General features: G+C 38.2%; 1 protein-coding gene across 1 annotated transcript in view; it reads left to right on the plus strand.

Annotated features, from left to right (window-relative positions):
- CRYBG3 (beta-gamma crystallin domain containing 3) overlaps positions 1 to 13714 on the plus strand; it is a 123945-nt gene that overhangs the window by 13096 nt on the left and 97135 nt on the right. Inside the window, exon 2 of the mRNA XM_011986849.1 lies at positions 8431 to 8497. Within this exon, the coding sequence (XP_011842239.1) occupies positions 8431 to 8497 (67 nt within the window). The remainder of the gene's footprint in view (positions 1 to 8430; positions 8498 to 13714) is intronic.

The following is a 13714-nucleotide window of genomic DNA, read 5'->3' on the forward strand; positions in this document are numbered from 1 at the left end:
AAATGTGAACCGTAATAATGGTGCTTCATTGTTCTAAGTAGGCAAATAAATTTTTGGCAATGTTGCATATATTATGATACAAAGGAATTAACGTTAGGTAATATTTGCAGTATTTGTATTTTGTTATTTAATTGCTTGCATTTTTTGCACTGACTTGTTTTTGCTTTCTTTTTCATCAGCTATGCTACTTTTTTTTTTCTCTTTTTGATAGTAATATTTGCTTTTACAAAACAGGTATAAAATTATAAGAGGACCAAAAAGCAAAAGCACACTCATAACCCTACCCACTCAGAAACATATATCGTTCTTTCAAATGATTCCCTATGGGTTTGTCTAAATACGTCTTCATGTCTAAATATTTTTATAAAAGTAAAAGTTCTTCTTCAAGAGTTTGGAACTTGAATTTTTTTCACTTAACAATAGTGCTGTAACATTTCTGACAATAATACATTTATTTATATGTTGTAAAAATAATTTAAAATTGAATTATTAGAATAACTTAGTTGTGTCATCACTTTTCAGAATCTTGTTTGCATATCTAAATGTGTCTCTACTTACATAGGGTTGTATTCTAATGGGGAGGGAAGAAAATATCTAGATTAATATATAATATGCTTTGAAGTAAAAATAAAATGGGGAGGGATAGGGGCATAATGACAGTGGTGAGTCCAGGTAGGGTGGTCATGAAAGGTGTCTGTATTGGGTAGCATTTAAGCAAAGACCCCGGTGATATCCCGGAGTGGGGCATGAACAAGTCTGAGGAAAGAACTTTCTGGGCAGAAGGAACATTCAGTTAGAAGGTCCTGGGGCACAATCATGTGGCACAGATGCCAGTGTGGACAGAGACACAGAATTAGAGGAGGAGTGGGTGTTAGTGACATGGGGAAGAGAGCCAGGGGCCAATGAGGTAGGACTTGTTAGTTCATAGTAAGGAGTTGAAATGATGAGTTTACTTTTGGAAAGTATCACTGGGCATGTGTTTATATGTGTTTGTAAATGTGTTTTTATATTCACATATATATTATCTGTTTATCTGTGTCTGGAAGAATTTACAGAGGAGGAAGGATTTCAGTTGGAGGGGAGGTCAGCCCAGGTCAGATTCTGGGGAGCTTTGCGAGGGCACAATCTCGGGTCTCCAGTTCCCTGTCCTCAGAACAGTTTGTTGAAAGATATGTGAATGAATGCTCCATTTTAGAAAGCAGCTAAAATACTGTTGTGAGTTCACATCACAGCAAGAGATTCAGGGTATTGAATCTTGCAGGGGTGAGTCAAACATTCAGAATCTGAAGGTTATGAGGTGGATGGAGAACTTGGGGAGAATGGAGCAATCACTCACAACACATGTATGGTAGACAGCTCAGGCACATCTCAGACGTACTGAGATTCTCACTCTGCAGCCTGTGATTTAACTGTAATTATGGGTCTTATTTTGGGGGCGTGAGTTGGGGGACAGGAAATAAGGCAGCCTCAAGGTAGATACATAAATTATAGGAGAGGACTGACATTATAGAGAAAAGGAGTGTCAGAAGTCTCAGATTGTGAAGCAACAGAGCCTCATAATCATGCCTACCTTTCCTCTCTCCTCCTGATTTTTCTCTAGAATTTTGAAATCATTCAACTGCCAGATGTTTGGGCTAAAATATATGCTGTTTGAGTGCCTTAAAATTGCAGCTTTTAGTTACCTTTTAATTTGAAGCCCAGAAATAGTGCCATAACCACCTGTTTTATATTCTGTTAATAGCCATTAAAAAAATACAAGTACCACTCTACTGCTGGCAGACACCATTTGTGAATGGACAGTTTTCCAGATGGTGGTTTGCAAATCATTGGTGTGGAACTCTATCTTTCTTCCCGTATCATTGGACCTGCTGGATGGTGCTCCAGGCCGGTGCACAAAAGTCAATTTAATCCATAATGCATCTGCAGTATAGCTTTGAACAAAGAAAATTATAGAACCTGTCACGTGAGGCTGTATTTCTAAGAAAAATATCCCAAGGGTAATGTAGATCCCATGGCTTGAGCAGACCCTTTGGGAGGGTGTGAGGATGAAGTCCTTGCTGTATTTAAGGACCCAAAAGAGGGCCAAGAGGTGGAATCTGAGGGAATAGAGGGCAGGCCTAGAGCGAGCCTCAGTCATTTTGAAATAAGGAACGGTAGACATTTCTGCCTCTTTGTTATGGTGCCCTCATGCTAGTTTTGATCTAAGTTGGTTTCTTGGCCGTAGTCTTTCTCATCTTTTACCAGAAAAGCCTCAAGTTTAGTCTACCTGTTTTTTTCCCACCCATTCTTCTGTTGTAGAACATAGCAATGTGGGATTTTAGATCTGACAGAGATCTCATATCAGCTGGTCTGAACCTTTTTAATTTACATGGTTGTAAAATCAGATCCAAAAACGTTCATTTTGACAAGTGCATTTTGTCCTCAAGGTGCTGTCTCTGAAACAGACAAAAGTTCATTCTGAGTTGTTGCAAAGCATTTTACTACTTATGACAGAGGGAGAGGGAGTGGATGGGTAAAGATCTCGTCTTGTTCTGCATTATTTTTCATTTAGTCCAAGGGAAAGTCTCACCTGGAAGACTGGGGTATTATTTGATCACATTTTAAGGGAAGGATAGGTTCTGGCTACTTTTGGGACTTCATCACAGGAGTTGGGTCAGGTGGGCTGTGTGGTGAGGAGGAACATACCAGGAAGGAAAGGCCTAATGAAGCTGAGGTAGAAGGAGAGGTGCTGCTGAGTGGACCAGGCTTTTGGAACCAGCAGTTTTACGGTAGTAGGGGAAGATAAAATGATGGGGAGATTTGCCCTGATTCTTTTTCCCTGTTCTCAACAGTATTGCTGATTCTTCTACTGTATACCACACCTCATGTAGTAGAAGTGAAAATCTCAAGTGGGAGGATACTTTCAGGCAGCATCGGTTTTGAGTGGAGTTGAAAACAAAGGAGAGAAGGTAAATCGGCCCTGGAAGTGGAGAAATGTTCCTGTGGACAGAGAGTTTGGGGTGTGCTGTTTAGATGTAAGAGCATTCCCAAATTAGGGACTACCTTATGTTAAGTGACCTCATATTTGGGGGTGCTCTGAATTGCTGCCAGTGATGGCATTAGCACCAAAGATCGCTTCCTCTCTCAAAAGGGCAAGAATTCATAGACTCTGGCATCCATAGAGAAGTAGACAAGCCTCCAGAAGACGCTTATGGAAGCTGTATTCAGGTCTTTACCGTTTCCAGATTTTCCTGATGCAGTCACGGTTATGTGTGAGAGAAAGGCATAGGAGGAGGAGGTGCCCAACAGGTGCTTACAGGAGGGGAGGAAAGCTTTACTCTCCCTTACACCTTCCACTGAGTGTACCCTTTGTTTCTGTGCGTCTGTCCTGTGGCCATCCAAGAAGGTGTTTTCTTACCTCATGAGAAGTTGACTCTGAGAGAGGCCCGGAAGCTTCCCTTGTGCTCCAGTCTGTGGTATGGACTGAACGAGGGGAATTTTTTCCTTCCAGGTCCCACCCTATACTTTCAGTGCTATATGTGCTCATTAGGGCAACACTGCTTTTCTGGATGGAGGAGCTTTGCTGAACAGCAGTGTTGGAAAATGGGTAGTGTTTTCTAAATAATTGTTACCTAATCTTTAGCCACACTTAACATATTTAAATAATAAGTGGAGATCCTCCTGGTCAGATTTTTCTCTTCCCTCTCCATCTATCAGTTGTTGATGTCAGCTAAAGATAGAGAGGCTCTCAGACCATTGTTTTTCAAGAATGGGGTCAGAGGGCCACCTGCCTTAGAACAACCTGGGGTAAAGGGTGATTTGTAGCTCAAAATGGAGATTCCTGGACCCCGTTCCAACTGGATTCCTTGACAATCAGGCCCAGAAATCTGTTTGAGAAACATAGATACCCCAGGTGATTCCGATGAATATAGACATGAGTTCTGAAAGAATGAGGGCAAGGACCTGTCTGGTTTGTACATTGTGCAACCCCCAGCACCAAGAACGGTGCCTGACACATACATGTGTGCACTAGTAGTTTGTTGAGTGGGTGAGTCCTTCCACCCAGTTTTCCACTGCTTGTCTGCTATTGGTTAGGGAATCTTGTTATAATTTAATTTTAAGAAAATAATATATCTTCAGTGACAGGTTAGGAGTTCTCCTTTATGTAAATTATTTGAAATTTAGAAGGTTAAAGTGATCCTTTTTTTGCATTGCCGATGAAAAATATTTTATGTCTGGCACAGAGTCACATAAAAGCTAAATAACTATATGTTGAATTCATTTTCAGGCATGGTCCAAATAAAGTTACTTGAAAGATGAGGAGCTTTTATGTTACATTGACCTTCATATTTGAGCTATTTTGAAAGATTAATTCTTAAAGTTCTGTTAGCTAAGATGAGGCTATTTAGAAATGTTAGGTGGTTTTATTTGTGCCTACGTGTGATTTTGAATTCTGCTTTTCACCCTCTGCCATGAATAAAATGTCTGCTTTCTAAAAATATTCCTAATTGAAATACCCTGGGTCCCAAAGGGGGTTAAATTGTGAGCAAACAATAGGAATGGATTGTGGTCTCTCATGAAGTTTGAGGCGAACATGTTTCTCTCTCCTTGGTATTTATTTTTTAAGAGACTGAAACTATCACCCCAAGCCTTTTGAGCCCTTTTAATTTTATTTTATATTATATTTGTACTAAGCAGACATCTGAGTGTTCACTGTTTTTGAGTATATTTAGCTACTGTGTTCTCATTTTTTGTGTGTTTTGTTTTATTTTTAAATCAACTGAAAATGACCTTGTTCTTGTTGAGTGATTTTTTCCCACCAGCCCCACTCCCTACTTAATGGTTTTAGAGAAGTATGTTGTAGGATAGGAATGGCTGGCATATTCTTTCAAGAGACTTATATGCTACCTCCTTGAGAAAAAAAGACTGATGTTATAATTATATTGTTCCCAGTGTAACAGTGTTTTCTGATGAAGGTAAGCAGGCACAAATGGAAATATGGTTATAGATTTTTTTTTTTTTTTTGAGACAGGGTCTCACTCTATCACCCAGGTGGAGTACAGTGTCATCCTGAATAGCTGGGACTACAAACGCGCACCACCATGCCCAGCGTTTTTTTTTGTTTTGTTTTGTTTTGTTTTGTCAAGACAAGGTTGCCATGTTGCCCAGGCTGGTCTCGAACTCCTAATCTTAAGACATCTGCCTGCCTCAGCCTCCTAAAGTATTGGGATTACAGGCCACACTACACCTGGCCTGGTTATAGGTTATTTTTTAAAAGTCATCTAACAAATACTATTTGAGTGCCTTCGTGGTGCCGGGTGGGATGCCAGGCTCTGGGATACAGACATGAATGATACATCTTCTGAATTAATAAGTTTATATTCTCATTGGGAAGATGGACAACTAGCTGTTAATGATAAAGAGTGGCAAATATGTGGGAGGTATTGCTGCATGCAGTGAGAGCACAAAAAATACAAGTAAAACCAGAACTAGGCTGTAAAGGATTTAGAGTTGATTAGGATGGGGAAGGATGTTGCAAGCAGCAGATTAAAGTGATTTGTAGGTGTGTAAACTTTGGTATATTCTAGTAATGTCAAGTGGTTATGGGTAACAGTTATATCAGGAGCTAGGGCATGAATAATGTTATCTATGCTAAGAATGTTTCATGTGGCAAAGTGTTGAAATTTTAATAAAAGCAATGATTTTTATCAGTCAACCAAAATTTTAAAATATGTCGTTTGCTTTAAAACTCAACACATTTTAAAATTTTGGTTTAGTAATAAGAATCATGCAACTTAAAGGATATAAGGGAGAATTTTAAGAAATATCAAGTAATTTTTCTTTTGGTGATTTTAACTTAAATTCTTTCATTGTTTGCTCAGTACTTACATGCTGATTTCCTGCTGTGTTTTTCTGGAATTTGTGTGTGTGTCTGTAGTCTGTACTTGGAAGTGATTACTGGTACTTGAAAAGACTGAGTTCTGCCATAATCTCATGAACTTAGCTGCATTTTCTGAGAGCTTTTATATTAGAAAGGAAACCTTTACCGTTTTCATTTACAGTCTTAGGCAGGAGGTTTATAGAAAATCCTGTAAACACACCAAATGAAGCAGAATTTCAGGAATCCTGAAGCATGAACTAGGAGACTAAAATTAGATGATGTATGTTTAGATAGTTTTTAGGTAGATCATTCAAAATAGATTGTAGTTAGATCACTTGTCGAGGTCAGCATTATTCTTAATTATACCCCAAATCTTTATAGCATGATCTTTTTATATGTATTTGCCAGTTTGTTTTTGTTAATTTGAGCTGAAATAGACCAAAATCAATTCACATTTACTTCAAAAAAAAAAAAAAAAACTGAATCATAAACAGCCTTTTGGCAAAAGATAAAGACTAGTAAAATAGAAAAAAGAGATAAGAACTTATTCACTTTTAAAGAAGCAATTATGAGACATTCTTATTTTATACATATGTACAGGTTGCAATTCTGTATTGTACAATATTTTCTATTGTTTTGTTCTTGATTTTATTCCTGAATTGCCCCACAGAATTTTTTATGTGTTTAACACACAGCTTATGTGTTTATATATATGTGTGTGTGTGTGTATATATATGTGTGGGTGTGTGTGTGTGTATACACACTTTTTCTATTGACATTTAGAAGGTTTAAGGATCTGTCTAGCTGTATCTGTTTGGTCCATGTGTTTGTGCACGGAGTCTTGGACTTAATGACATTTTATCCATTGTATTTTCCAGGTGTTCATGATTTATTTTTTGTTTCCATATTTTGACCATGACCATTTGTTTCTTGGATACTGTGCATAATAACATAGACTTTTATGGATAGAAAATCTAAATGGCATAAATCGTGTCCTGTCTTTCCATCTGATCTGCTTTGGGACGGCCTTTATATACTTCCTCCTTTCCAGGCCTTCCACCACCAGTGACCACTATTCGACATCTGGCCCACTCTCAGTCATCCTCCTGCTTATGCCTGTCCCCTCCTTGAAGGCTTCCCACTGCATGTAGGACAAAGGTCAGATTTTGTAACAGGTCAGGCCTGGTCTTCATAGTCTGGGATCCACTAATTTTTGGTCTCAGTCTCATCCCTTGGAGGATTACCTCTGTCCTTCGCAAGCTTTGTGCTCCAGACTTATATTAAAAGCAAACAAATAAAACTTGGTTTTCAGAAAATGCCTGATTCTCTATTATCACCTGCTTTTGCACCTCCTCTGAGGGTACTTTACTGAGCAAGTAGAATTGGTTGTTCCTTGTTTCTTTTATGCTTCATAGAATTTTGTTCATTTAGCAATTATAACTCTTATGAAACTGTATTAAGGTTTATGTATTAGTCTCTCCAACTAGACAGAGTTTTGCAAAGAACCTGACGTACTCATTTTTATATCCTTAAGGCTAAGCACAATCCTTGGCATATGGTAGAGAGTCAATAATCTTTAGAGTGAAGCTACTTAATTTGTCTAGTATTATGAAAGTATGAAAACAGGATAATGTTTAAAAAGAGATATAAATATTTAGATCTGGAAGCTGGGCGCAGTGACTTATGCCTGTAATCCTAGCACTTTGGGCCAAGGTTGGAGGATCACTTAAGGCCAGGAGTTCAAGACCAGCCTGGGCAACATAGTTGAGACCCCCATCTCTACAAAAAATGAAATAACTGGGCATGGTAGCATGCACCTGTAGTCTTAGCTACTTAGGAGGATGAGCCAGGAGGATTGCTTGAGCCCAGGAGGTTGCAGTGAGCTATGATTGCACCACTGCACTCCAGCCTGGGCAACAGAACAAGACTATCTCTAAAAAAGAAAAAAAAATCTTAAATGTGTCTTGGGAAACTAGTTTATAATGACATCCCAAAAGGCATCTGAGGAGGTATTCCAGACTAAAGACAGTTAGAAGTAACTATCTGGGAAATCAGATTTTAAGGTGCCATCTGGAACACGTTTGGGGCTAGATAAGCCTACATCTATTTTTGAGTATTCCCAGAATTCACTAGATAGACCTAAATGTTTATAGTGATTTGCTGAATAGAAATGCATTCTGTTCCAAATAACACCCAGCATAGGCATTAAAAAAAGATCTGGCTGTGGGGAACCTTCACGTAAATAATATCTTAGAGTGCTAGCACTTGCCAGTGTTATGAAAGTAATACACAGGTGCTCTTTTGTTCAGATATATCGTTACTGTGATGTTGACTATTTGTGTAAGAAAATATGAGGCACAATGAGTTCTCACAAATATCTGAAGCCTAGATGAACATTTTTGAATGCATTTTTTGAGTTTAGAGATTCAAATCAATATATCCTTGGTATAACATGGTGTATCAGTCTTTGGGCATGGAAGATAAAGGACCTTTCAGTTTAGGTTTAAATACAGAAAACTTTTAGTTTAGTAGTTTTAATTTCAAAAGAAACTGTGGTTTTTATTTTTCAGTGTTGAAAATGAGCCCATGAGCACAAGTCAGAAAAAGGAAAATGTACTTTCATCAGAAGCAGTAAAGGTATAGTTTTAAATTAATATTACTTTATATCAAGTAAATATCTTAAATTACTGTTAATTATTTTAGATTCTATCATCTTATTTTACATTTCAAAAAGAACACTGTGTAATTACTTTTTGTGGAAATCCAGCCCGGCTTTGTCGGACACTTGCATTGGGAGGTGGGATGGGGGTCTGGACGGGTGGGGAAAGGCTCTGAGAAGGGAGTATACAGAGTGGTGTTCTTGGCTTTGCCACTAACCCAACTGTGTGATCTTCAGCTGAGGCATTTAACTTCTCTATGTCTTTGTTTGCTAATCTGTAAGTCAGATTACATGACCTCCATGGTCTTTTTCCTAGGAAGTTCTGCGATTTATGAGTTTTCTGAGATGTTGCAAAGTAATAGTGCTTTTGGAGGGTAGAAGTTAATAATCTGTTTCTACATATCATTGCTCTGTGTTAGGTGTGTTTTGGTTAGCTTGCATGTCATTCTTGGCTTCTCTAAGAGGACAAGCACAAAAAGTAGATACCTACACACCTACATAGGAAATTCTCCATGAGTAGTTGAAAATCCTTGAAAACCACTAAACCTTGTGATCTCTCTTTTTATTCATAAGTGATTTTCTAGAAATTTGATGTTTCCAATTTCTAGGTATGTGATCGTGTTTTGGTAGCTATCCCACAATCATGGCTTTTGGTCCCAGTTGCTTTCTTTTCACATGATTTGTGACAGTCAAGGAGAAAATTTGAATCTTCTGGAAATTTCAGAATAAATTAGCTTGGTCAGTAGAAAGACTAAAATGTCATCTCAATTCTTCATGACTGATATGGGCACTTTGTAATATTTTTAAAAACTATATAATGCCCAGCGCATTATACATTATAAAGACAAAGTTGTTTTAATTCTTTATGTCTACCTTCTCCATTATAATAAAAAAAATTTATTGAAAGGAAAAAATGAAGATCACCTTGCTTTCCTTTCTTTACTCCTTTGTGAGTCTGGCTACCAAATCCTTCTCCTGGTGGTTTTATCATGTATCTCACTTCTCTTCAATCAGTTGCTAGCCAGCCTGCTGGTTTACCATTGTATGGGCTCTATAGCTGCTGCTGCTTTTTCAGTTTGTACATGCTTCGAGTTTCCCTACTCAAGACTTTTACTTCTAATGCAATAAACGAAACTTGCCCTTGTGTTGTTTCATAGGAAGGCTGTTACATCTGAGATCTCAAACTTCCAAATTTCTTTGGTTATCAGCTTTTGTCATTCCGTCTCTTAATCCCTTGTTTCCTCTGTACTCACTCTTGACCTTTACCAAACCTTCCTGCTTTCCTTGCTCCCTTTTCTTCTCTTAGTCTCTGCTTCTTTCCCCATTTAGCCTATACCTGATGGTTTATTTTAGCTATACTTTCACCTAAATAAATCTTTAGTGTTCAAACTTGAATAAATTCAGGCTCTTATTTCCAGTAGTGCCGTTTTCCACCTACAGAGGCTCTGAAAGTTACGTCTTTGTGGATTCAGTAAATATATTTGGCAAATAGAATAGCTGGGCCTCTATGCTAACAATCTTTTCTGTCCATTCTTAACATCTTGTTTTGAGTGCCGAGGATAATTTTATTTTGGCATCTAAGCCCCTAAGTAAATACCATGCAGTCATGAGACTGTTTCTCTTGTGATTTGAAGCCCATAAGCTTACTTATATATGGAAACTGCAGTTATCCCATAATAGAAAGGATATCGTGGCACTTTTTCTGGGGTATCCTGTGCATTTTGGCTCATGTAACTTTTAAAAAAACCTTCTGGAAGCTACTGGTAGGATTTCTTCAACCTAGCCACACAGACCCAGTTGTTCAGGGACTGCTGCTACCAGGCATCATAACAAATATGTATTTTGGTAACATAACTTAAATTTTATAATGCTTTCTGTGATAAGAGAAAAAATGTGCAGTATTTCCCACTTGATCAGAACCATAACAGATTTATGTAAACATAACCTTATATAGTCTTCTTTTTGTGTTTGACCTTGAGATACCCAGTGATGATGTTGAAGATTGTTGGTTGCAAGACAAGTTTGAGCTACAAAAATTAATTGTATTTTTAAACAATTTTAGATTATGTTTTATATTAACTTGGGACATCATTAAATTTTTGATTGTTAAAATACCACTTACATGCTACACAAATTTTGCTATTTTGCTAACATCAGTGGCTACTTCTAACATTTACCTCTATTCTACTGGAATACGTATTTTATGTTAATAAGGTTTTTATATCTGGCTGGAGATGCTTCCAGAAATTTAGTCCACATTCTATCATTGTCTTGTAGCCTTAAACTCTTTCTTCATTCACATCTACTTTGTGTTATGCCCTGCTCTCTTCTACCTATATCAGATGAATATTTATCCCTTTCTCCCTTGTAAGGCTAAATTCCCTTAAGCCCCCACCTTGACTATACCATGTGCAGTGGTATTGGTGTCCTTACTTTACTGCCTTTCCTTGGGCCTTGCCTTGACTACTGCTATCCATCCATCTTCACTGGCTTCTGATTTGCATCAGGTCTCTGTTTCTCTTTAAATATATAAAATTAAAAACGATGTTTTTGTTTTATTTTTGTGAGTCTGGTTTCCTTTCCTTTCGGTCTGTTATTTTACTTTACTCCTGCCTTTTACCTCAAAATTCCTTATGAAAGTCTGTCTTAAGCATTGTTCAGTTCTTAATGCTTTCTGCTCTGATTCCTGTTTCTCTTTTAGTTCCCTCTGACATGGGAAGCCTGGTACTGTGTCTGGCACATGTGTCATGGATGCTCAGTACGTAGTCGCTGATTGAATGAAAGCTATTCCATGAAACCAGTTACATTCATGTTCACCAGTGACCTTTCGCTGACCACATTCAGTAACCTTTCCCTGGTTTTCATTCTATTTAACCAATTGAAACACTTTTTTTCCAAGTCTTTCTCTCCTTTTTAGAAATGTTCTTTGGTTTATTTTTGCTTCTGTGATATTGTCCTTTCTTGGTCCCATCCCTACCTCTGGCTACTTCCTTCAGTTTCAGTCACTGATTTCTTTTGGCTAAATACTTTTTCATGAAGATGTTTCTCAAAATCTTCAGTTCTCCTCAGTGTCAGACCTCTGAAGTAATATCTTCCAGTCTTTTGGTGTCATCTTTTGGCTCCTGTGTCTTTATCTGACATCCATCTAGAGCTCCAGACTTTATCAATGATCCAGACATTTCCCTGTGGATGTCCCTTTGATCTCAAATTCAGTTTCTCCAAAAGCCTTAATATCTTCAGATTTTTTTTAGTTTTTCTGTTTTTATTTTTTCTGGGGAGTGTTAGTGGTGGAAAGTAGGGAGGATTATCTTACTGTTTGGGTGAAGGAAGAGCCCTTGGGCTCAGCTTTTCTATGTGAAGATTTTCAAGGAAACTCTTAGTTTTAATCCCATGTCTGACACTGCCTTAAGTGGTACCTAGTGTCTTGAAATCCGAAGTCATTTCAGATTGCCTATGTGATGGATTGTTTTGTTCCCCTTAGGTTCAGAGTCCCTTCTTGCAGTCACCTAGGTAGAAGCTTTCTCTGCTCATTTACTATGCATCTGTCTGCTTTTGCCTTCCTAACCTTTTCTGAAATCTCTTGCCTGCTATGTCTGGCCGTTTTTGCATTGCTATAAAGAAATACCTGAGGCTAGATAATTTATAAAGAAAAGAGGTTTCATTGGCTCACAGTTCTGCAGGCTTTACAGAAAGCACGGCACCAACATCTGCTCGGCTTCTGGTGGAAATCATAGCCGAAGGCAAAGAAGGAGCAGACATGTCCCATAGCAAGAGCAGGAGTGAGAGAGAGGGGAAAGCTGCCACACACTTCTAAACAACCAGATCTCACCAGAACTCACTCGCTATTGCAAGGACAGCACAAAGCCATCCGTGAGGGTTCTGCGCCCATGACCCAGACACCTCCCGCCAGGCCCCTCCTCCAACACTGGGGATTATATGTCAGTGTGAGGGGCAAACATCCAAGCTGTATCACCAGTTATATCTGTTCTCGTCTTGTCTTTGTACTTATAACTAAAAACAACAACAAAATAACACACCCTTGCCGGCCGGGCGCAGTGGCTCACGCCTGTAATCCCAGCACTTTGGGAGGCCGAGGCGGGCGGATCACAAGGTCAGGAGATCGAGACCATCCTGGCTAACATGATGAAACCCTCTCTCTACTAAAAATACAAAAAATTAGATGGGCGTGGTAGCGGGCGCCTGTAGTCCCAGATACTTGGGAGGCTGAGGCGGGAGAATGGCATGAACCCGGGAGGTGGAGCTTGCAGTGAGCTGAGATCGCGTCATTGGCCCTCCAGCCTGGGCGACAGAGCCAGACTATATCTCAAAAAAAAAAAAAAAAAAAAAGTCTGCCATGTATATTCTATATAGAATGACAAATCCAAGGAGCTGAATATTTCCATTTCTTAAATTTCATTTGAGTAAATCCTACTTGTATAAGTGTATTTTGCAAAAAAAACAAACAAAAAACAAACCAAAAAAAACACCCTTTCGCTGTCATTTTAGAGTATTTAGTTCAAAAGAAAAAAATCAATGTGTATATTCTATGCACAGTGTTAAACGGAATTTATATCCCTTTGTATATAGTTGAAAAAAGCAAATCTCAAATTAAGTCACTTGACACAGCTCCCACTGGTAATGAACAGAGGCAAGAGAATTTAGAGAGAATGATTCTTCCCATTCGTGTACTGAATTTATAAGCTATATTCATAAACTTCATTTATCAAAGAAATCCTATTAAAACATAAAAAGAACTATGGCAGTAAGTCTTCTTCCAGAAATGAACCATGAGCTAAATAAGATTATTATATCTGGACCACAGGTTGTAGATTCTCCAACCCAGTCCTCAATACATTGATGATTATTATGCATATTCTCCATAGCTTGGCATCTGCCTTATATAAAATCTACCACTGGTCCCAATTTAGGAGTGGTGCTCATGACTAATCAGACAACTTTGGTGAAGGATTTACCATCTTTTAAGAGGAAGTATTTGGTGTATGCCTGTGATATTCCTGTAAATAAAATGAAATTAATAAGTATCAACTTAATGCACATCAGTATCAGATGTTTATGACACATAACACTTATTTCTAATAAGTAAATCACTTACTACAAAGAACCATATTTTTTGTTGCCACTGTTTAATAATTGACATGTGGAAATGGAAGAATTGTAGCTCAAGAATATTTCAC

Source organism: Mandrillus leucophaeus, unplaced genomic scaffold (genome assembly GCF_000951045.1).
Source record: "Mandrillus leucophaeus isolate KB7577 unplaced genomic scaffold, Mleu.le_1.0 Scaffold1080, whole genome shotgun sequence".
Taxonomy (NCBI): Eukaryota; Metazoa; Chordata; class Mammalia; order Primates; family Cercopithecidae; genus Mandrillus; species Mandrillus leucophaeus.